The sequence below is a fragment of the Gekko japonicus genome, unplaced genomic scaffold (assembly GCF_001447785.1).
Source record: "Gekko japonicus isolate JY-2015 unplaced genomic scaffold, Gekko_japonicus_V1.1 scaffold617, whole genome shotgun sequence".
Classification (NCBI taxonomy): domain Eukaryota; kingdom Metazoa; phylum Chordata; class Lepidosauria; order Squamata; family Gekkonidae; genus Gekko; species Gekko japonicus.
The window spans coordinates 155,607-180,621 of record NW_015171522.1 but is presented as its reverse complement, the minus strand read 5'-3'; the positions used below and the strand labels follow the sequence as shown (position 1 = coordinate 180,621).

Below are 25,015 nucleotides of genomic sequence, written 5' to 3'. Positions count from 1 at the left end.
CTCCAAAGCAGTCATTTCCTCCAGAGGAACTGAGCTCTGTAGCCTGGAGATGAGCTGGAATTCCGGGGGATCCCCAGGCCCCACCTGGAGGCTGGCATCCCTGGATCTCAGTAAGTTACAAGGCCACAGAGTCCCCCCTCCAAAGCAGTCATTTCCTCCAGAGGAACTGAGCTCTGTAGCCTGGAGATGAGCTGGAATTCCAGGGCCTCAGTGGGGCACTATAATGCCATAGAGTCCCCCCTCCAGAGCAGCCCTTTCCTCCAGGGGAACTGATCTCTGTAGTCTGTAGCTGAGCTGTAATTCCGGGGGATCCCCAGGCCCCACCTGGAGGCTGGCATCCCTGGACCTCAGTGGGGCACAAGGCCACAGAGTCCCCCCTCCAAAGCAGCCATTTCCTCCAGGGGAACTGGTCTCTGTAGTCTGGAGATGAGCTGGAATTCCGGGGGATCCCCAGGCCCCACCTGGAGGCTGGCATCCCTGGACCTCAGTGGGGCACCAGGCCACAGAGCACACCCTCCAAAGCAGCCATTCTCTCCCGGGGAAACTGAGCTCTGCAGTCTGTAGACCAGCTGGAATTCCAGGACATCTACAGCCCCTCTGGCAGCCTTAACTGCTGATTTAAAATAGCCAACTAGTTGAGATGCATGATTCCTTTGTGTTATTTATTTGTTTGTTAGATTTCTATTCCGCCCTTGTGTGAATGCTCCTTTAATATCTGTAGGCATTTTACACAGCAGCGGGCACATTCGGACTCGTTTCAGGCTGTACTGTGACAAATACCAACAACAACAACAATAATGATAGTAATAATAATGATAGTAATAGTAATAATAGAGAGCCATTTGGTGTAGTGGTTAGGTGCGCGGACTCTAATCTGGGAGAACCGGGTTTGATTCCCCACTCCTCCACTTGCAGCTGCTAGTGTGACCTTGGGTCAGTCACAAGTTCTCTCAGAGCTGTTCTCTCAGGAGCAGTCCTCAAAAGAGCTCCCTTGGCCCCACCTACCTCACAGGGTGTCTGTTGTGGGGAGGGGGAGGGAAAGGAGTTTGTCAGCCGCTCTGAGACTCCTTTGGGTAGTGAAGGGCGGGGTATAAATCCAATCTCCTCTTCTTCTAGATCTTACAGACCTAGGGGCACCAGCTCTGGAGATTGTGTGTATAAACTAATAATTTGTTTTTAAATGGTTGTTCTTAACTGTTTTCAATTGTTTATTAATGTATTTATACTGTAATGCTGAATGGCTTTGTGATCCACCCGGAGCCCACTTGTGGGGCGGGCAGAATATACTAATAATAGCCAGGGCTTTTTTTGTAGAAAAAGCCCAGCAGGAACTCATTAGCATAATAGGCCACACCCAACAAAACTCATTAGCATATTAGGCCACACCCCTGACAGCACAGCTCATTTGCATATTAGGCCACACCCCCATGTTACCAGAAGTGTGCTCATCCAGCCACACCCACCTTTTGCTTCTTATTCTGTTTACCTTGTTTGTTGTCAAAACCCAGGGCCTTTTTTTGTAGCTGGAACTCCTTTGCATGTTAGGCCACACACCCCTCATGTAGCCAATCCTAATGAGTTTCTGCTGTTGGGTGTGGCCTATTATGCTAATGAGTTCCTGCTTAACTTGGGAGCCAGCCGGAACTCCGTTCCTGTGCGTTCCTGCCCAAAAATAGCCCTGTAATAATACTAATACTAATAATAATAATACTCCCAGTGTCTCAATTGTTATGCAGTGATTAGGGTTTATGTTCAGTCCCAGTTTTTATCAGTTGGCAAATAGATATTGGCGATCCAGGCTTCCGTTCTGAAATGCATCAGAAGCAACCAAATCTGCACAGAGGTGAGGAGAAAGATTGGACCAGGGTAGTGGTGGGGTCAAATCTTCCTAGCAAGCCCTGGAGAGAGTATGCCGAGGTTGCATCCACACATCCTTGGATATCGCCTCGGTTGCCAGTGCCAGGTTGGGAAATTCCTGGAGATTTGGAGGCGGAGCCCGGGGAGGGCGGGTCTTGAGAAGGGGGTGACCTCAATGGGGTACGATGCCACAGAGCCCACACTTCACCCTTCAAAGCAAATTCGTGGGCACTCCATGAAATTGCTGAGCGGTCGGGTTAGAACGGATAAAAGGAATTCCTTCTTCACCCAAAGAGTGATTAACACATGGGATTCACTGCCACAGGAGGTGGTGGCAGCTACAAGCATGGGTGGCTCCAAGAGGGATTTGGATAAACCTATGGAGCAGAGGTCCATCAGTGGCTATTAGCCACAAGGTATAGATAGGAACTCTCGGTCTGGGGCCAGGGATGCTCTGTATTCTTGGTGCTGGGGGGGGGGCAACAGTGGGAGGGCTTCTAGTGTCCTGGCCCCACTGATGGACTGTCAGCTACGCTGCCATGGGGGTTGGGGAGCTCGGTCTGTGTCTGGTTAATTGCTACTGCATTCCTTTCTGGTCTTTTTCTGCTTTGCGCCGAAATGCTTATCTATACAGATGTGCAGGAGGGAGTTGTATTGTCTGGGTTTCTCCTAGGTGCCGTGGGAGAGTGTTGGTTCTCAGCTTTAGCTACCTAACGGTCTCCAGGCTTTATCCCACGCGCGGGAGGGTGCCTAATTGGCCAGTGCTCTGGGGGGGGTGCCTTATTGGCCCGTGCTCTGGGGGGGGGGTGCATACGAAAACCCTATATCCTATTATGCCCATGGGGCCGCCGCCATTCTTAACAGTGCTTATGTTACTGCATCTATAGCTCTGCAATAAAAGTATTACCGTTCTTGAATGCGTGTACTTGGTTGTTGGCTGTGGGTTTTGACATGGACCTCCTGAGGGCACCTGGTGTTTTTGGCCACTGTGTGACACAGAGTGCTGGACTGGATGGGCCATTGCCCTAATCCAACACTGATGTCACTTATATTCTTATGTTCGTAACTGTTTCTTCCCCAGGGAACTGATCTCTGTTATCTGGAGATTCAGTTGTAATCGGGTCATTTCGTAGAAAAAGAGGTGCAGGAGCTCATTAGCATAACTTATTTGCCTATGCTACACCCCCTGACATCACTGGAAGTGTGTCAGAAGGCAACACCCACCGCTCAGACTCCACTGGACTGTTTTGGATCGCTAGCTATTGGGGGGGAACCCGCAGATCTGCCCTCACAGAGGAGGGAGAGCTTGTACCTGAATAAAACTTGGTCTTAAAGGTGCCACTGGACTGTTTTGGACCGGGGGGTGGCGGAGGGGGCTCTGCAACTTACCTGGCTGCTTCTTGCTCTGACTGAGGGCTGCTGGGAGCAGGGGGTGGGGCTTGTTGCATCTGCCCGCCCCCTGGGCTCTTTACTGCCGGAGCTCCGTTCCTGTGTGCTCCTGCAGGAAATGACCCCTGGTTGTAATTCTGGGAGAACTCCAGCACCCACTTGGAGGCTGGTCACCCTCGCTCATTCTGTTTCCAGTCCTCTCCAGTGGATGGAGTGTGTCGGGTGAGGGCAGGGTAGTCAGACATCCTTTTCCCCCAAAAGTTCGATTCCTGACAACCACAGGTCCCCAAGGCTCCCTGTGGAGGGAAGAAGGCCTCCCCCAGCTGACCCTTCATTCAGAGTCTCAGAGCGGCTTACAGTCTCCTTTCCCTCCCCCTCCCCACAACAGACACCTTGTGAGGTAGTTGGGGCTGAGAGGGCTCTTTCAAGGACCGCTCGTGAGAGAACAGCTCTGAGAGAACTTGTGACTGACCCAAGGTCACACCAGCAGCTTCATGTGGAAGAGTGGGGAATCAAACCCGGTTCTCCCAGATTAGAGCCCGTGCTCCTAACCACTACATCTCTCACCAAACTGGAGAGCAGAAGTGCCCTGGAAAAATTCCCCATGGACAGTTAGCCCCTTGAAAGCAGACAAGCTGGCACACCGAGGAGCTAATTATTATAATATCGGTTTGGAGGGTTGTCAACTCCGGGTTAGGAAATTTCTGGAGATTTGGGGGGGTGTCTCTGGGGAGGCTGGGTTTGGGGGCAGGGAGGGACCTCATCAGGGTATAATGCGATAGAGGTCACCTTGCAAAGCATCCGTTTTCTGCAGGGAAAATGATCTCAATACTCTGGAGCTTGGTCGTGATGCCAGGAGATTCCAAGGCCCGGAGACCGGTGGCCACCCTGTTTGGATCCTTCTGTAGGTAACATCCATGGCCTCTTGCTAAATGCAACTTGTGAGGAGCCTGTATTTAAAGGGGAAAGTTTTTAGAAAGGGAGTTTGGATTATAATAGATCCAGGGGGTCAGCCGTGTTGGTCTGAAGCAGAAATCCAGAGCCAGAGCCCAGGGGCACCTTTAAGACCAACAAAGGTTTATTCAAGGTATGAGCTTTCCTGTGCAAGGCATACTTTTTCAAATATGATGGAATGGTGTGTAAGGTGCAAACTTATAGACAGGGAAATTGACATGTAACATGTCAATTTGGCCAGTTTGGTGTAGTGGTTAAGTGGGCGGACTCTACTCTGGGAGAATGGGGTTTGATTCCCCACTCCTCCACATGCAGCTGGTGGCATGACCTTGGGTCAGTCACAATTTCTCTCAGAGCTGTTCTCTCAGGAGCAGTTCTCTCAAGAGCTCTCTCAGCTCGACCTCCCTCACAGGGTGTCTGTGGTGGGGAGGGAAAGGGAAAGGAGTTTGTGAGCCGCTCTGAGACTCCGTTGGGTAGTGAAGGGCAGGGTATAAATCCAATCTCCTCCTCCTCCTCCTCCTCCTCTTCTTCTTCTTCTTCTACTACTACTACTAGATAAGGACTTTGTATATCTTAAACATCATCATGTTACATGTTAATTTCCCTGTCTATAACTTTGAACTTTACACACCATTGTGACGTATTTGAAAAAATACACACAACCTTGCACACAAAAGCTCATACCTTGAATAAACCTTTGTTGGTCTGAAAGGTGCCCCTGGGACTCTGGTTTTGGATTATAATAGTTATATGAACCTTCGCATCTGTGAATGCAAATCAGTATACACGATTTTTGCACCCGTTTTGTCCTTTCCCCCATCTTTTGCCCTCTTTTTTGAGGGTTCTCGTCCTCCTTTTTAATCATTCCTAGAGGGTCACCCTAGCCTCCGTGCCCCCCCCCCGTCGCACTCGAACCATTGACAACACTGCCCTTCCCTGGGCCTAGCCGGCCTGGCTAACCGGGATCTCCCCGGCGCTTCACATTCAGTGACCTAACCAGCTGTGAGCTCCCTCCTCCCTGCCTCCCTGCGCTGCCCTTTAAAGTAGGCAATCTGCCTTAATCCTCAACCGAGCGAGGGAACGAAGCAGGGAAAGCGACAGACAGCGAGAGGGAGCGTAAAAAAACGGACACAGATTCCCCGCAGAGGGACCCCCGGGGGTGCAAACGACAGTACAACAGAGCGGGACGGGAAGAGGGGCTGGCAAGACTCCGAGTCCGGCCCCTGCCCTTCCATGAGAGCCCTTGGGATTAGTTTGGCCCTTCCTCCGGGTCACGGGAGAGAGGCCGGAAGAATGAGGGGTCCCCCTCGCGAGGTGGGAAGAGACTTGGGCTGAAGAAGCGCCTGGTGCCTTCTGGAGACTGACGCCACCCTCCTGCCACTGTCCTGCGACATGGAGTGCAACGGAAGACGTGAGTGACCCCATATTCGTGCGCCCGGGCTAACGGGTAGGGGCAAACCGTCGGGAGATAAGAGCTTCGGTATATCTTAGGGGGCTCGTTCAGAGGATAACAGGGGGGGAATAAGTTAATAATAAGGCGAGGCACTGAGGCAAGTCCAGTTGCGAAGGGTGTTAGTTGGAGATAGGTGATCCAGAGTTCAGCTATTTAGAACAGTGGACGACGCTGGTCATGCCAGGCTCTTAGAGATAGGCATAGGATGTACGGTTGCCAGCCTCCAGGTGGGACCTGGGGACCCCCGGGAATGACAGCACGTCCCCAGAGATCAGTTCCCCCTGGAGAAAATGGCTGCTTTGGAGGGTGGACTCTATGGCACTGGACCCCACTGCGGTGTGAGGTCCCTGTCTTCCCCGGGGGTCCATCCCCACATTATCCAGGAGCTTCCCACACTGGATCTGGCAACCCTACCTCCCCATCGCCTGCCGGCGGCCGGGAGGAACCTGTCGACCCTAAGTTGGGATGCCATTGCGTCTAGGTCTGAAAAGAGGTTAGGAGACAGGGCTGGAGGGTTTGGAACACTGAATGATAACCAGTCCTAGATAGACGGGTACGGATTTGCTGCTAAAGTCAGACTGGGTGCCTTTGGGGTCTTACTGCAAAGGAGGCCGGGTCAATTGTAAAGGGCTGAGCCGGCGCTAGAGGTCCGAGGAGGGTTTAACTTTGGCCTCAGTTCACGGAGGCCTCAGCCTGGCCTCTGACTTGCGACAGTCTCTTGCTCCGGAGCGTGCTCTGTCATGTTTTTATGCTCGCCAGCTCTTGTCTTTTTAAGAGTTCAGCGAGTGGAGTTTTGTGAGTGTTATGTGCAGTTTATTCACTTCCAACTTATGGCGACTCTACGAATCAGTGACCTACAAAACACGAAACAGTCTGTCTCGGGTCTTGCAAGCTGAGGGCGGCCGGGGCCTCCTCAGTTGAGTCCACCCGTCTCCTGTTGGGTTTCCCACTTTCCCTGCTGCCTTCCACTTTTCTTGGCGTCATTGTCTTGTCCGGTGAGTCTTGTCTTCCTACGATGTGACCCAAAAAGTTGGAGTTTTCGGGGAGGGTAACTTTACACGTTCCCACCTCCGTCTGGACTGAGAAACGGAGCAGGAAGCATCTGGTAACGGCCTCGACGCCGGTTTCCCCCCCTCCCTGTCCCATAGCGGCCGGCAGTCCCGAGACACCGCCACGTTCTGCGGCCGAGGCTTTTGTGGAGGCCACGGGCCAGGCCCTGGCCTGGACGCTCACCAACGGGGGCACGGACACTTTGGGCTCGACGGGCAGTGGCGGGCAGAGGAAGCGTCTCCAGCACAACAAACACAAGACCCAGGGCACCAACGTGGTCCACCGCTCGCCCCGAGCGCTCTTCTGCCTCAAGTTGAACAACCCCATTCGCCGGGCCGCCATCAGCATCGTGGAATGGAAGCATCCTTTGCCCGTCAGGAGCGGGTCGGCTGGGGGGGGGAGGGCGGTTTTGGATGTCCGCCGGCTTGGGGAGGGGGAAGGAGAAGGAGATTCCAGTAGGGTTCCTTAACCGGGCTCGTTCCAGACCCTTTGACATCCTGATCCTCATGACCATCTTTGCCAACTGCGTGGCCTTAGGGGTCTATATCCCTTTTCCGGAGGACGACTCCAACGTCGCCAACCACAACTTGGTAAGTGCCTTTCCGAAAGCCGCGGATGGACAGAGAGGGGAAGGGGGGGGAGGTCTAGCTCCATAGCCAAATGTATTCTTTGAACGTATGAAGTCCCAAACTCAGTTGCTGGCATCTCCAGTTCGAAAGACCACAAACGACAGGGGAAAGGGGAAATATCTGCCTGAGGCCTTGGATTAGGCCTTGGAGGCCTGCTGTGGTCAGATTGGATCAGTGATAACTCAGTGCCAGTGATAGTCAGTGGATTGGGAGCCGCATATGGCTCCTTGACATGCCACCAGTGGCTATTCTGACCACCCAGTGTAGCACCTGCCTCATGTTTCAGGAAAGTGGGCAAGCAGGGTTTCCAGCTTCCAGGTGGGGCCTGGAGATCTTCCGCTTTTACAACTACTTTCCAGCTGATAGAGATCATCTCCCCGGAGAAAATGGCTGGTTTGAAGGGTGGACTCTATGGCATGGTACCTTGCTAATGTCCCTCCCCTCCCCAAACGCCACCCTCTTCTGGATCCACCCCCAAAGTCTCCAGGTATTTCCCAACCCAAACCTGGCAACCCTATGGACAAGACTCTTGCTTAGGGAACCAGTTTGGTGTAGTGGTTAGGAGCACGTACTGTAATCTGGGAGAACCGGGTTGGATTCCCCCACGCCTCCACATGCAGCCAGCTGGTGTGACCTTGGGTCAGTCACAAGTTCTCACAGAGCTGTCAGTCATGGCTCTCTCAGAGCTCTCTCAGCCCCACTTACCTCACAGGGTGTCTGTTGTGAGGAGGGGAAGGGAAAGGAGATTATAAAATGCTCTGAGACTCCTTTGGGTAGTGAAGGGTGGGGTATAAATCCAATCTCTTCTCCCTCCTTCTCTAGAGGGGCACGGAGCTAGCATAAGAATATAAGAAAAGCCAATGGCCCATCTAGTCCAACTCTCTGTCACTCAGTGGCCAAAAACACCAGGTGCCATCAGGTGGTCCAGCAGTGGGGCCAGGACATTAGAAGGCCTCCCACTGTTGCCCAACCCCCCAAGCACCAAGAATACAGAGCATCCCTTGCCCCAGACTGAGAGTTTCTAACTATACCTTGTGGCTAACAGCCACTGATGGACCTCTGCTCCATGTGCTTATCCTATTCCCTCTTGAAGCTGTCCATGCTTGTAGCCGCCACCACCTCCTGTGGCAGTGAATTCCATGTGTTAATCACTCTTTGGGTTCCCTGAGGAGCAGGCCACATGCCAGGGAGGAAAAGAAATGGTTAATCATAGTTGCAAATCTCACATTGCTGGGGACTAGGTGAACTGGTATTCTGACGCCATAAAAGACAGCACTATCGATAAGATTCTTAACATGGTCCCATTTGTGGATACTTAAATCTGGAGAGTAGAGCTGTGGTCAGACAAGCCAGGTCTTCCTACAAACCTGAGAAAAGACCCAGGTTTCCAGAAAAATCTGAAATCCATACACATACATGTGTAGGCGTGTGTAAAATAAAAGCGCTTACAGCTTTAAGAAACAAATGCCCTCACTGGCCGTTGCTAGGCAACCACAACAGTATTGCCAGCCTTCAAGCCTTTGTTTCTCTCACTGAAAGGCAGGCAAGGACAGGGGCCTGGGCCCCTTCCAGGGCTGTTTTGGCCTTTAAGGAAGGACTTGCATTCCTCTGATCCCAAAAATCCTGTCTCCCTTAGCTGTAACCCGCTGCATCCCATTTTCTTTCCAAAGAACCCAGGAGTCCTGTCTCACAGTTGCTGCTGCTTCTTCTAGGCCACCAAGTCCTTTGCTACAGCCTCCTCCTCTCTCAGCGATTCCATCTTTACCTCTTGATTTCTGCCAAAAGAAACGCTTTAATGCTAATTAAATCTATTATCTCTTAATAACCATTAAGCCACCACCTGACTGGGGGCAAATGAGGCAACAGTCTCTCCCCCCCACCCCAGCCAGTTTGTCTCCGGTGACTAATGGGAGGGTCTCGCAACGGTTCCCCTCCAAATCTGAAGTCATCGGCTGATTGCGGTTGGGGTCAGGGCTGCACTTTGATCTCAGCTTCCCGGGAGTAAATCCAGAATAATCCCTTGACTAAAACTGGAGCTTGGCCAGTTTCTGATCCCTGCTCTCCCTTCCAGGGTAAAACCAGACACACTTTACCCCAGAGGGGTCAGGGACAGACCTGGATCTCATTTCTCTTTTTTGTCTTGCTCTTAGTACCCGATTTAAACTTTGAAAGTTGCACAGTTCATAAACCACACAAACCAGGCGTGGGTGGATGAAGAGTAGTGTTTTAGAAGAGAAGAAGAGGAGACTGGATTTATACCCTGCCCTTCACTCGGAGTCTCAAAGCGGCTTACAAACTCCTTCCCCTCCCTATAAAAGACACCCTGTGAGGGTAGGTGGGGCTGAGAGAGCTCTGAGAGAACTGCCCTTGAGAGAACAGCTCTGACAGAACTATGGCTTGCCCAAGGTCATCCAGCAGCTGCAAGCGGAGGAGTGGGGAATCAAACCCGGTTCTCCCAGATTAGAGTCTGCGCAGTTGACCACTGCACCAGACTGGCTCTTTTATGGCTTATAACAGCAGGGTGGCGGGTCCAGGATTCCTGGGGTTTTATTCTCAGTACAGGAGATATGGTTGCCAACTCTGGGGTGGGGAAATTCCTGGAGATTTAGGGGTGGAGCCTGAGGAGGGCGGGGTTTTGAGAGGGGAGGGACCCCAGAGGGGTATAATAGCATGGAGTTTGGACCGCCAACCTCCAGGTGGGGCCCGAAGATCTCCTGCTTTTACAACTGACCTCCAGCTGACAGAGATCAGTTCCCCTGGAGAAAATGGCTGCTTTGGACGGTGGACTCAGTGGCATTGTACCCCGGCTGAGGCCCCTCCCCCTCCCCAAACCACGCCCTCCACAGGCTCCACCCCCAAATCTCCAGTTATTTCCCAATCCAGAGTCGGCAACCATAAGAACATAAGAACATAAGAGAGCACCGTACTTGGAGTCCACTCTCCAAAATTCCACAAGAAGAAGCATGTGCACATATAGAAGAAGAAGAGATTGGATTTATACCCCGCCCTTCACTTGGAGTCTCAGAGCGGCTTACAAACTCCTCTCCCTTCCCCTCCCCACAACAGACACCCTGTGAGGTAAAAGAAGAAGAAGAGGAGATTGGAGTTATACCCCGCCCTTCACTACCCAAAGGACTCTCAGAGCGACTTACAGATTCCTTTCCCTTCCCCTCCCCACCACAGACACCCTGTGAGGTAAAAGAAGAAGAAGAGATTGGATTTATCCCCCGCCCTTCACTACCCAAAGGTGTCTCAGAGTGGCTTACAAACTCCTTTCCCTTCCCCTCCCCACCACAGACACCCTGTGAGGTAAAAGAAGAAGAAGAGATTGGATTTATCCCCCGCCCTTCACTACCCAAAGGTGTCTCAGAGTGGCTCACAAACTCCTTTCCCTTCCCATCCCCACAACAGACACCCTGTGAGGTGGGTGGGGCTGAGAGAACTCTGACACAAACTGCTTTTTTTCAAAGAGAGCTTTGTGACTGACCCAAGGTCACATCAGCAGGTGCAAGTGGAGGAGTGGGGAATCAAACCCGGACACTTAACCACTACACCAAACTGGCTTTTATTTGTATGACTCCTCATCATTTTATATAGACTTGACTTTCTAGACTTACCTAAGATCCCTTAGATTGTTCTATTTTGTAAATATTTGTAAGGTTTTAGGACTAAACATATATGTATATATATTTGCGCTAGAACCAATTCCTACAGTTTTTATAAGAATGTGTTCTTACGACGAATGGCCTTTAACCGCAAATAAACATTCATTCATTCACCCTCCCCAGCAGCCGTTTTCTCCAAGGGGACTGATCTGTGTCACCTGGCGAGCAGCTATAATTCCAGGATATCTCCAGGCCTCACCAGGAGCTTGGCAACCGGAGAGGAGAGGCAGGCATAGACGGAAGGAAAGGGGCTCACTGTGTGATGCAAATGAATCCACTGACTTTTAGCAGTCTTAGAAGGATGTGACCCCGTTTTTTAGGCTTGCACTTTTTACCAGCTCTTCAGAGAACAGCAGGGGAGGATCTATCAACTAGGATGCCTGGGTTCTGCATGCAGACTCTATCAGTCTTTCCTTCTCTCTCTCTCTCTCTGTGCATGTCTGCCCAACGCTACATGCCATCATGCATGTACACACTTGCTTACCAGTGTGCATAGGTGTGCACCGCTGTGCTTGCAGCTGGGGTGTGTGCCCGTGTCGTCCTCCCGGCTGTCTGCCCCGTTGGCACGTCTGTTTGCGTGCCGCTCCGGTTTTCTATGCCGGCTCCGTAAGCAGCTCATGCCGGTTTTGAACAGAGAGGGTGCTAATCCGGAGAAATCCTCGCCTGTTCCCTTTCGCGGGGGGTTTGCAGCCACTGTCTCCGTAGTTCCAGAGGGCAGCCGTGTTGGACTGTGGTTGAACAGTTACATCTGGGTTCAGTGGCACCCTAGAGATCAACGAGACAAAGGGAGCTTTGACTCTCGAAAACCAGTTTGGTGTCGTGGTTTTAAGTGCGCGGACTCTAATCTGGGAGGACCGGGTTTGATTCCCCACTCCTCCACTTGCACCTGGCTGGATGACCTCAGGGAAGCCATAGTTCTGTCAGAGCTGTCCTTAAAAGAGCAGTTTCTGTCAGAGCTCTCTCAGCCCCACCTGCCTCACAGGGTGTCTGTTGTGGGGAGGGGAAGGGAAAGGAGTTTGTAAACCGCTCTGAGACTCCTTTGGGTAGTGAAGGGCAGGGTATAAATCCAATCTCCTCTTCTTCTTCTTCTTTTACCTCACAGGGTGTCTGTTGTGGAGAGGGAAAGGGAAAGGAGTTTGTGAGCCGCTCTGAGACTCCTTTGGGTAGTGAAGGGCAGGGTATAAATCCAATCTCTTCTCCTTCTTCTTTTACCTCACAGGGTGTCTGTTGTGGGGAGGGGAAGGGAAAGAAGTTTGTAAGCCACTCTGAGACTCCTTTAGGTAGTGAAGGGTGGGGTATGAATCCAATCTCTTCTTCTTCTTCTTTTACTTCACAAGGTGTCTGTGATGGGGAGGGGAAGGGGAAGGGAGAGGAGTTTGTAAGCCGCTCTGAGACTCCTTTGGGTAGTAAAGGGCGGGGTATGAATCCAATCTCTTCTTCTTCTTCTTCTTCTTCTTTTACCTCCCAGGGTGTCTGTCATGGGGAGGGGAAGGGAAAGGAGTCTGTAAGCCGCTCTGAGACTCCTTTGGGTAGTGAAGGGCGGGGTATAAATCCAATCTCTTCTTCTTCTTTTACCTCTCAGGGTGTCTGTTGTGGGGAGGGGGAGGGAAAGGAGTTTGTGAGCCGCTCTGAGACTCCCTTGGGTAGTGAAGGGCGGGGTATGAATCCAATCTCTTCTTCTTTTTCCTCTCAGGGTGTCTGTTGTGAGGAGGGGAAGGGAGAGGAATTTGTAAGCTGCTTTGAGACTCCGAGTGATGAGCGGGGTATAAATCCAATCTCCTCCTCTTCCTCTTCCTCTTCCTCTTCCTCTTCCTCTTCCTCTTCCTCCTCCTCCTCCTCCTCCTCCTCCTCCTCCTCCTCCTCTTCTTCTTCCACTCCAAAACGCTTGCTAGTTCCCAAGGTGCGTCTGGACTCAAATCTAACTCAGATCTAGCGGTTAGCTTTCCAGAAGGGGAACGGTTGACCTTCAGTCCCGTAGCAAGGATTTTGTGGCAATTTTTCCCCCCTGGTGGGGCTGCCATTATTTGCCATTATGAAGGGGGTGGTGGCATACACCCCTCTCCCTCCCTCCCTCCAAGATTTAAAGGGCCCTTCAGCTGATCCGCGGGGAGCACGTGGCCCGCGGATCAGCTGGAGGGCCCTTTAAATCTTGCAGGAGGGAAGGAGAGGGGTGTGCGCCACCCCCCGCTTCTTCTCAGAAGCATATAAAGGATAGCTTTGAATGCTTTTGGAAGAAATGGGGGGGCCTTTATGGGAGGGTCGGGCTCTTTAAGGAAGGGGGCAGAGCCCCCAATAGCCCTGCCGTAGCTATGGGCCGGTTGACCTTTCATATGGAGGTCTTTAGAATCACCCTGATTTTGGAGCGCTTGATGATAAGATCTGGATTCGAATCCAAAACAAAAGGGAGTGTTTCCCAGAGCAGGAAAAAAAGCAAAGGCCTTGGGGCATCTGCCCATCTTCCTTCCAACCCCGCAGGAGCAAGTGGAGTACGTCTTTCTCATCATATTCACGGTGGAGACTTTCCTCAAGATCCTCGCCTACGGTCTGGTCATGCATCCCAGTGCCTACATCCGCAACGGCTGGAACCTTCTTGACTTTGTCATCGTTGTTGTGGGGTGAGTTTTTAACGTGGCGAAAAGGCGTGGACGTAAACCACTCTGAAAGGTTGCTTGTTTTTCACTTCCGTTTTCCCTGGGGTGGACCGTTTGCTGGGGAGTGCAGGCAAGGGAGACAGTTTAGGGCAAGGGTCCCCAACCTTTTTGAGCGTGTGGGCACCTTTGGAATTCTAAAGGTAGTGGGCACATCCACAAAATGGCTGCTCCAGGAGGTGGAGTTAGGCACAAAATGGCCGCAGCAGCAGCTTACTGTCAGTCACACAGCGAAGATACTGTGGTGGAAGCTACTGCCGAAGGAACTTCTTTTAAAATCTGCACACAGCCAATCGAATCTCCAGTGGCAGATGAGAAGTCTTGCTGGGCCAAAGCCCCACTTTGTCCCACCCACTTAAAAAAAAATTATTGGCGGGCACCAACCGTGAGTTGCCGAGTCTAAAATGCTTAGCGGGCACTGACTCGCGGGTTGCCAGTTTTGGGTGGGGAGGGGGGGGCTGGGGAGGGACCTCAGCAAGGTAACGTGGCTGTAGATCCACCCTCCAAAATGCAGCCATTCAGGGCTTTTTTTGTAGATAAAACCCAGCAGGAACTCATTAGCATAATAGGCCACACCCAACAACAGAAGCTCATTAGCATATTAGGCCACACCCCTGACAGCACAGCTCATTAGCACTTTAGGCCACACCCCCATGTTACCAGAAGTGTGGTCATCCAGCCACACCCACCTTTTGCTTCTTATTCTGTTTACCTTGTTTGTTGTCCAAACCCAGGGCCTTTTTTTGTAGCAGGAACTCCTTTGCATGTTAGGCCACACGCCCCTAATGTCGCCAATCCTAATGAGTTTCTGCTGTTGGGTGTGGCCTATTATGCTAATGAGGTCCTGCTGGGCGTGGCCAACTTGGGAGCTAGCCGGAACTCCGTTCCTGTGCGTTCCTGTCCAAAAATAGCCCTGCAGCCATTCTTTCCAGAGGGACTGATCTTGTTTTTATCCACTGGGCTGTAGAAATCCATCTGTTGAAGCTAGTCCAGTTCCTCTTGGCCTGCACATTTCAGAACTGGACAGATGCCATACTGTTACCTGCAAGTGTATGTTCCCCCCCCCCCCTTGGTGTTTGCCTTCTCTGTAGCGAACCCGTGTAAAACTCTTGAACTATTAGGCCCTGTTGAAGACGTTTTCACCCTAAGCATGTGCACCCCATGATGTGAGAAATTCACCTAGGATTGCCAGCTCCAGGCTGAGAAATCCCTAGAGATTTGGAGGTGAACCCAGGGGAGGGGCAGGGTTTGGGGAGGAGGGACTTCAGTGGGGTATAAATGGCCACCCTGCAGAGCAGAGAACTAGGGTTGCCAAGTTCCCCACGGGGGGCGGGGAAACCCCCGCTCGAGAGGCCCGTTCCCTGCCGGCCTGGATTGGGTCGCCGGGGGGAACCCCACCCCCCCAAGTGCCTGACGCGATGACGCCACATCGCATCGGGCACATTGCGGGGGGACGCTCAATTATTCGAGGGAAAACTCTATGGTTTCCCCTCGAATGATTGTGGCCCCGCCCCTGACGTGATGACGTTACTTCCTGTGGCGTCATTGCAGCATGCGCGCTAGAGGACTCCCAGCAAGGTCCTGGAGTCCCCCCGCTAAAGCCAAGGTAAGACTTGGCAACCCTTTGTTGTTCGGTCGCACAGTCGAGTCCGACTCTTTGCGACCCCATGGACCAGATCACGCCAGGCCTTCCGGTCTTCCGCCGTCCTCTGAAGATGGCTCAACTTTATGTTCGTTGCATCTATGACACTGTCTAACCATCTCATCCTTTGCCGTCCTTGTCTTCTTTGACCTTCAATCTTTCCCAGCATCAGGGTCTTCTCCAGGTAGTGCTCCCTTCTCATTGGGTGGCCAAAGTAGTTTCATTATCTGGCCTTCCAGGGAACAGTCAGGGTTGATTTCTTTTACGAGAGAACAAATGTAAAGAAAACAGTCCTGAGAGTCTGACCCACAGATCAAGCCGTCAACAAGACTTGCAAAGAAGATGCTTTCTGTCTGTTATGGTCAACAAGCACTACAACACAATAAACAAATTCCTTCAAATCATACGAAAATCCTAGTGTGAAAATACATCATCAGTGTCGTCTCCGGATTATATAACGATGTTTCAGAATTGGATCTTCCTCAGGAAATAGTAGAGTAGTACAAAAGCTCTCTTGCTCATAAAATGCTTTACAAGAAATCAGGAAAGATAATACATTTAGACAGAACACTGATCTCAATAAGTATTCAGGCTCAAATATGCTGCTAAGCTTCTAATGGATCCCAGACTCTCACGACCGTTTTCTTTACATTTGTTCTCTGATTAGGTCGTGATTGTTCACATTCACCCTTCAGAGCAGCCATTTTCTCCAGGTGAACTGATTTCTATAGTTGTCATTCCAGGAGATCCCTAGGCCCCACCTAGAGTTTGACAAGCCTGGATTCACTCCAAAACCTCAAAGGATCCTGGGTGGCCTCTTTTAGCATCCTTTTTATGTGGAACAGCAGTGTGGCACTTGGAGGGAGACCTGGAATCAGACCTCTTGCCAGCCAGGAAATTCAGCCTGGGCCATTTTCTTTCAGTCTGACCAACATCACAAGATTTTTTGTTTTGTTTTGCTTGTTTGTTGTTGTTGTCTTTTTGGACAGGACAAAATGGGATGGCTTCATAAATTACTACTCTGTTCTTGGGGAGGAAGGGGAGGATGGAAATATAATAAATAAAAATTAAATCTTGGAGGAGAGGAAGCTGGCTGGTGTCGCCCTTGGGAGGACAAAAGGTATTTTTGTATGTGCTCAGAGACTCTGGACTTTTCCGTGTTCTCGTTTTCCTTGCTTATATGCTCTGAGCCAGTTTGGTGTAGTGGTTAAGTGGTTAAGTGTAGTGCTTAAGTGTGCGGACTCTAATCTGGGAGAACCGAGTTTGATTCCCCCACTCCTCCACTTGCACCTGGCTGGATGACCTTGGGCAAGCCATAATTCTGGCACAGCTGTTCTTGAAAAAGAGCAGTCTCTGTCAGAGTTCTCTCAGCCCCACCCACCTCACAGGGTGTCTGTTATGGGCAGGGGAAGGGAAAGGAGTTTGTAAGCCGCTCTGAGACACCTTTGGGTAGTGTAGGGCGGGATATAAATCCAATTTCTTCTTCTTGTTGTTGCTTCGGTGGTTTTTGTTCCCCTTTTTTGCACACGTTTTGCTCCCTCTAGTGGTCGATTCGATATTACATCGCATTATGTCCAATTCCGGACATAAAGCGATGTAATGTCGAATCAACCACTAGAGGGAGCAAAGCATGCGCGAACAGAAAAAACACACACCAAAGCAACGGGAACATACAAGCAACAAAACCGAGAACATGGAAGAGCCCACTGTTTTTATTATCGTTTCAGGGGACAAGCTGTGTTGGTCTGCAGGAGAACAGCTAGGCTGGAGTTCAGTATCACCTTCGAGATCGACGAGTTTTTTTTGTGGCATCAGCTTTCGAGAGTCAAAGCTCCCAGAGCATCTGCCTGAAGGAGCGTCGACTCTTGAAAGGTCATCCCCAGAAAACCTTGTTGGTCTTTAAGATGCTGCTGTCCTTGAACTCCAGCTGCAGCTTGTGAGCTTCCCAGAAGCGGTTCACTATTAGAGGTAGCACTCTGGACTGATCTAGCAGGGCAGCTTGGACTGGAATGGAACCCCCATGTCCAGAAATAGTCTATCTTTGGATAACAGATGCTGAGATTAAAACAAGAGTGAGAAGGCCACTGGATATCCGAGGGCCGCCAGAGTCACCTGGTGAGCTGCTGTTGGAAACAGGAATGCTGGACTAAAATCATAGAGTTGGAAGGGACCTCCAGGGTCATCTAGTCCAACCCCTAGATGAATCTGTTGGTCCGATCCTGCAGGGCTGTTAGCTCCCCTTCACTGACAGCTTTCAAGAAGAGGCTGGACGAGTATTTGTCAGAGATGCTTTCGGCTGGTCCTGCACTGGGCAGGGGGTTGGACTAGATGGGCTGTATGGCCCCTCCCAACTCTATGATTCTATCATTCTTCCAAGGCCCGTCCAACACTTTGAGGGTAGGGGTAATGGCCGCAGGTCTAAAACCCGGTTAGTTCTCTTCTGCTTGTACCTGGGTGCGTACCACACTTCTTGGGAGGAACGACCTCGTCCTCTTATTTCCCCACAGGCTGTTCAGTGTGATTTTGGAGCAAGTTTCCCACAAGCCCGGGGAGGCCCATCATATGAGTGGAAAGCCTGGTGGATTTGATGTCAAGGCTCTAAGGGCGTTCCGTGTTCTGCGACCCCTGCGCCTCGTATCCGGTGTCCCCAGTAAGTTTCTCTGTCTCTCGTCTTTAACATTTTTCATTTCGGTTTTATTTCTTAAAGCATACCCCACCGTTTCTCATGGCTCAAGCCGGCTTACGACAATACACGCATGCACACGTAGTCTCGGGTTGCCAGCTCTGGGTGGGGAAATACTTGGAGATTTGGGGGTGGAGACCAGGAATTAAGGGGTTTGGGGAGGGACCTCAGCAGGGTATATTCAATGCCACAGAGTCCACCCCCCTAAAGCAGCCATTTTCTCCAGGGGAATGGATCTCCGCAGTCCGGAGTTGAGCTGTAATTCCATGGGATCCCCAGGTCCCACCTGGAGGGTGGCAACCCAACATGTAGGATAGTGATTTCTGTCATCTAGAGATCAATTGTAATAGCAAGAGATCTCCAGCCACCACTTGGAGGTTGATGAGTAACAACAATGGAAATGCAGTGATTTGTAAATTGCAGCCCCCAAAAAACAAACCCAACAGCTCAAAGACTGGAGTAAAAATTACTCTCCCAATAAAATACTTGCATATTAAGGCAACCAGGGGTCATTTCCTGCGGGAGCGCACAGGAGCGGAGCTCTGGTAGTAAGGAGCCAAGGGGGCGGGCACATGCAACAAGCCCCGCCCCCTGCTCCCAGCAGCCCTCAGTTGGGCCACGAGGAGCAAGAAGCAACCAGGTAAATTGCAGAGCCCCCCCGGCCTGCCTTCAGGTACCAGCTCTCCCTCCTCTGTGAGGGCAGATCTGCACGTTCCCCCACCCCAATGAGCTCCTGCACCTCTTTTTCTACGAAATGACCCCTGAAGGCAACACATTAAAGCAGGGGGTGTCCAAACTTGCTTCACGTAAGAGCCACATAGAATAAACGTCAGATGTTTGGGAGCTGCAAGACATGAAGAAATATTACATGTTTTTACTGGGAAATATGCAGGTTTGCTTTTTATTAACATTAAACGAGACTGCCAAAAATAATAACAAAAGCGGTAAAAAGCAGATATCGGTAATGATATTTATTTGACTGGTGATATTTGTTCGCTAGTGATATTCAGCTTCCCCAGCCGTCCTGCTGGGAGCCGCACAATAGGTGTGAAAGAGCCGCATGCGGCTCCCGAGCCACCGTCTGGCCACCCCTGCATTAATACGGAGAACAAGAAGAACTGTGAGAAAGTGACGCTTAAAATATGTCTTTAAAGAATCATAGAAAAGGGAACAAAAATAATATACATAATCATAGAAAAATATATATTGACGGTGATCTCCGGAATGTTCAAAGAAGATTTTCAATCTATTATACATTACAGCTGGTATGATTATTGAAAATCTTCTTTGATAATTGTGAGACGTCACCAGAGGATTTGAACTATTGAGAGACAGTTTTTGTCCCACATCTTTGTTCAGAAGAAGATCTTCCTTTGAAACGGCAAGACATTCCGGAGATCACCGTCGATATATATTTTTCTATGATTATGTATATTATTTTTGTTCACTTTTCTATGATTCTTTAAAGACATATATTAAGCGTCACTTTCTCACAGTTCTTCTTGTTCTCCGTATTATCTCATTACTGTGCCAATCAATTGTTATTACACCCCTGCATTAAAGCAACACATTAATATGCAGTCTCACAGCAACGGACCCCGATTGGTGCTCGTTTCCCTCAGCTTCATCAGGTCGCGCTCTGTCAGGTGCTGCACATAAAGTCACGTCTTTTTTATAAACATATATTTTAAAAATGATTTTTCTAAGTTTGAAAAGAGAAATCCGGGTATGTTATAAACTTACCCCTGAAGCTCATCCAACTATTTATCCCACTGATTCTGGTATATTCCAACTGGCTTCTAGACAGGTTCCCACTATTATGGACTGTCTCCTCAGGTACAGGAGCTGCCAGTTTATTCTATGTGTGAGCAATGTTCCCTCTAAGATGAGTTAGTGTGAGCTGGCTCACAGTTTTTTAGCCTCCGGCTCACACATTTTTTTCTTAGCTCAGGGAGGAGGACTCCAGATTGACTGTATTAAAAGGAGAACTCTTTCTTAAACATCAACAAACCCCAACCAAACAAAGAAATGGAGCAGAGAAAGGGAAGGCAACGGAAAAAAACAGTGAACAACAGAAATCCGATACGGAGAGTTCATCTTCTACAGATACTTCCGTGTCTTTGGGTGAAATTTTTGACTCTGACTCTGATTCCGACCTAGGAGTAGCTGCTCCTAAATCCTTTAAAGTAAATCTCCCCTGGCAAAAGAAGAAAAGTAAAGCTAAGAAGAAACCAAAGTGAAGATCTAAGACTGTCTATGCTGACATTTAATGAACTCGTAGTATCCAGATGTGATTTCATACCAAAAATTTCTTTATGTCTTTTCTATTGGAACACTTTTATTACAATTTAAAGATTTGAATATAATTCTCTAGCATGTAGATATATATCCAACGCGTATGAATAGCTTATCCAAGTGCCTTGTTACTCTCTTTTGTAGTTTCAGTTATGTAGTTTTAGTTTTGTAGTGTATAGTAAGAAAATCAAAAATTTTATAAAAAAAAAAAAGGAAGGAGGGCTCCAGAGCAAACTAATTTATTGCAGTAGCCAAATCACTTGCCAGTAGGATTTTTGCTCACAAGACTCCACAGCTCAGAGGGAGCATTGCGTGTGAGGACACAAGAATGCTCCATTTATAGTTCAAAAAGATGTGACTTTATGTGCAGCACCTGACAGATTGTGACCTGATGAAGGTGAGCGAAACAAGCACCACCTGGAGGTTGGCAACTCTAACAGACACACTGGCTTTCTTCAAGGGAAGGACTAGATATCCGGAGCTGCTGTTTCTGAACTGTATTTTTCCCGAGCCAAGAATGCTAGGGGGAATATCCCAAAGTTTTGTGTTCCGATGTCACGAGATTTCATTCCTCTGCTTTTGCAAGGGGCAAACTTGGGTCGTTGTATCCCGGACAGTGGGCCTTCTCTTGTTCTCCTACAAAGGATCAAAATGAGCTCATGGTGAAGCGATGTACGCTAATAGGATCTGAGCAGGCTGTGACTAACCGGGGAAGAGATCACGGGGTCAGGGTGGATAGCTGAGTGGAAATGTCAGCTCTCGGATGGTGGTGGCAGTGGTTTAAAAAACAAAAACAAAAAGGCAAATTCCATTCTAGAGAGCTAGAGAAATTCAGCCAGTGTCATAACGCTGTCGTACAAATCAATGCCGCAGTTGTATTTTTGGACACTGTGTCCGTTTGGGTCGTCCCTTCTCAAAAAGAATAACGTAGAAGCAGAAAAATGCAACCAGAGACAATCAAAGGATTAGAGCGCCTTCCGTGTGAGAAAAGGCTAAAAATTTGGACTTCCTATTCTCAAGTGGTTAAGACGCTGAACTGCAGGCTGTGGAAGGTCAGTAGTTCAGCAGTTCGAGACCCGGGTGCCGCATGACGGAGTGAGCTCCCGTCTCTAGTTCCAGCTCCTGCCAACCTAGAAGTTCGAAAGCAAGAAATTGCAAGTAGATAAATAGGTACCACTTTGGTGGGAAGGTAACAGCGTTCCGTGCACCTTAGTGTTTAGTCATGCCGGCCACATGACCACGGAAACGTCTTCGGACAGCGCTGGCTTTTCGGCTTTGAAACGGAGATGAGCACCGCAACCCTAGAGTCGGACTCGACTGGCTTTCAAGCAAGGGTGCCCGCGGGGACATTTCCCCGGTTGCCTGCACACTGTTTGTAGAAAGTAGGGGGCCAGATGGGGCTTTGGCCCAGCCAGGGGTCATTTCGTAGAAAAAGAGGCGCAGGAGCTCATTAGCATAACTCATTAGCATAACTCATTAGCTCCCCATGTTGTAAGCCGCCCTGAGCCTGCGTGCGGAGAGGGCGGGGTATAAATAAAATTAAATAAATAAATAAATAAATAACTTATTTGCATATGCCACACCCCCTGACATCACCGGAAGTGTGTCAGAAGGCAGCGCCCACTGCTCAGGCTCCACTGGACTGTTTTGGATTGCTAGCTATGGGGGGGGGGACGTGGAGATCTGATCTCACAGAGGAAGGTGAGCTTGTACCTGAAGGCGGGCCGGGGGGGGGCGCTCTGTGACTTACCTGGCTGCTTCTTGCTCCTTGTGGCCCGACTGAGGGCTGCTGGGAGCAGGGGGCGGGGCTTATTGCAGGTGCCCGCCCCCTGGGCTCCTTACTGCCGGAGCTCCGCTCCTGTGCGCTCCCGCAGGAAATGTCCCCTGGGCCCAGCCAGGCTTCTGACTGGTCATTGAAGATCTGATAGGCTGTGCAGATTTTTAAAAAATGTCGTTTTGGCAGCAGCTGCCACCACGGCACAAGGATCTTCACTGTGGGACTCAAGGCAGGCCTGTAGCCAGGGTTTTTTAAGTCGGGGGGGGCATGTACATTTCTTAGGGGGCATCCCTACTCCCATCCTGAGCCGCTCTGCCGTTTCCCCCACCCGGGCCTCAACCAAGCCACCTCCTCCTCGCAGCAGCCTCTCACTCCATCACAGCCAGCCCCTCATGCCAGACAGCACAGTGCAACCGGCCCGCCACAAGTGCTTTCTGGGGAAAATAGACTTTTGGGGGGAAATAGAGAGGTGCTGTCTGACTCTGCGTGGCCACCATACCTGGCCCTTCGCGCCAGACTGCTTTGCAGAAATACCTGGCTCCTTCCCCACACCTGCCGCCACTCTGGGCTGGATGGGAAGTTGTGGGGCCTTGCCAGTAAGTTAGGGGGGCCTAGCCCTGAGACACCCCACTGTAGCTATGGGCCTGGGCTGCATGGGAAGTTGTGGGGCCTTGCCAGTAAGTTAGGGAGGCCTAGCCCCGAGACGCCCCACTGTAGCTATGGGCCTGGGCTGGCCTCCCTCTCATGATCTGCCTCAGTTCACAGAATCAGAGAAATTCATCTGTTGGGCATATGAGAGAGGGCCTTTTCAGTGGTAGCCCCACCATTACGGAACAGCCTCCCCAGGGAGGTGCACCTGCAGGCCTGTAGCCAGGATTTTTTAATGTGGGGGGGGCTTTAAATAAGTCGGGGGCACCCCTTACACACCCCCAAGGGAGCACCACAAATAAAATTAAAAATTGGAAGTTGGGGGGCCTTGGCAGTTAATTGGGAGGGCCGGGCCCCAGGAGGCCCCACTGTAGCTACGGGCCTGTGCGCCTGGCCCCCTCGCTCTTGATCTTTAAGAGGCAGTTGGAGATGGTTTTTATTTAAAACTGTGTTTGGTTAAGTTTACTGCCAGCCCTGAGTCCTGCTTTGGAATGTTGTTGTTTATGTTTTGACTGCATTTTATTCTGTGTGTTTTATTTCCATTGTAAATTGCCTTCGTATGTATGAAGACCTAATCCAGCATCGGGTTGTCTTTAGCACCAGGTTCCCCCCAAACAGGAGAGAGAGCCCCTTTCTGGCTGCACTCAGCTCCGGTGGCACAGGGCCAGCATGTGTGGTGGTTAGAGCAGAGGTGTTGAACTCATTTGTTAAGAAGGCCGGATCTGACATAAGTGTCACTTTGTCAGGCCAGGCCATGTGTGCAGGAGATATGTCACCACTGACCATGACGCACACCCCTCCTCAGCTCCTGACTAACCACCTCTTGCTCGATATGCGTACCTTTAAAGCTCTTTATGGCCAGGGACCTACCTACCTGAGGGACCGCCTTTCCCCAGAGAGCACTATGGTCAGGGTCTCAAATTTGCTTGGCCCTCCCTGGCCTTAAGGACGCCAGGCTGGCATCGACCAAGGCCAGGGCCTTTTCAGTGGTGGCTCCAACCTGGTGGAATGAGCTCCCGGAGGAGATCAGGGCCCTGCGGGACCTTTTGCAGTTCCACAGGGCCTGTAAAACGGAGCTCTTCCGCCAGGCTTTTAGGTAAGGAGCCACATTTTACTATCTAAGGCCCTGTGCCAATATCATCATCCAGCCTGGCCATGCCGACAGGGAAATCTACCACTGACTGCATGTTTATTAAGTACTCTGCTACTATTGTACCCAGGGGTCATTTAGTAGAAAAAGAGGTTCAGGAGCTCATTAGCATCACTTATTAGCATAACTGATTTGCATATGCCACACCCCCTGACATCACCGGAAGTGTGTCAGAAGGCAACACCCACCGCTCAGGCTCCACTGCACTGTTTTGGATTGCTAGCTATTGGGGGAGAGGGGAACTCAGTTTAGAGGGAGCATTGCCTGTGAGGTCGGTGGGGCTGGGAGAGCTCTTTCGAGGACTGCCCTTGGGAGAACAGCTCCGAGAGAACTTGTGACTGACCCAAGGTCACACCAGCAGCTGCATGTGGAGGAGTGGGGAATCAAACCCGTCTCTCCCAGATTAGAATCTGTCACTCCTAACCACTACACTAAACTGGCCTCTCCTAACCACTGCCCCTAACCTGACCTACCTCACAGGGTTGTTGTAAGGATAAAACGGAGGGAAGCAGAGCCACATAAGCCGCTTTGGGTCCTCACTGGGGACAAAGGAGGGGTGTAAATGAATGAAGCAAAAAATAACCTAGAGCCGGCGGAGGCTGTGTTGCGCGCTGAGTCCTCACTGCCCTTCCCTCCCTTCCCTCCCGCCAGGCCTGCACATTGTCTTGAACTCCATCATGAAGGCCATGGTGCCCCTCTTGCACATCGCACTGCTGGTCCTCTTCGTCATCATCATCTACGCCATCATCGGCCTGGAGCTGTTCATCGGGCGCATGCACAAGACCTGCTTCATCATTGGCTCAGGTAGTGTTGCCAGAGGGACGGAGGGCGCCGACTCCCGGCCTTCCACGTCCCCAAGTAATAAACTCTTGGTAGTGGGACCGACCCACATAAGCACGTGTAGACATGCTGTTGGGAAGGGCAATGTGTTCAGAGATTGTATGTATCATACATGCAAACTTGCTTTATTTGCATACATTTACTAGGGCTGCCAAGTCCCCCCGGGGGGCGGAAATCCCCCCGCCCTAGAGGCCCGTTCCCCGACGCCGGGGAATCGGGCCCCGGGGGGGAACCCCGCCCCAGCGTGCACGTCACAGGGAAGTGACATTATGACGCCGGGCACGCTGGGGGCGGGGCCACGGCCATACAAGGGAAAACTCTATGGTTTTCCCTTG

General features: G+C 50.8%; 1 protein-coding gene across 1 annotated transcript in view; it reads left to right on the top strand.

Moving 5' to 3' along the window:
• Positions 1-5,592: 5,592 nt before the first annotated feature.
• LOC107117359 (voltage-dependent L-type calcium channel subunit alpha-1F-like) overlaps positions 5,593-25,015 on the top strand; it is a 140,721-nt gene continuing 121,298 nt past the window's right edge. Inside the window, 6 exon segments of the mRNA XM_015419459.1 lie at positions 5,593-5,611; positions 6,802-7,063; positions 7,188-7,293; positions 13,473-13,612; positions 17,795-17,937; positions 24,492-24,644. Coding sequence (XP_015274945.1) covers positions 5,593-5,611; positions 6,802-7,063; positions 7,188-7,293; positions 13,473-13,612; positions 17,795-17,937; positions 24,492-24,644 — 823 coding nt within the window.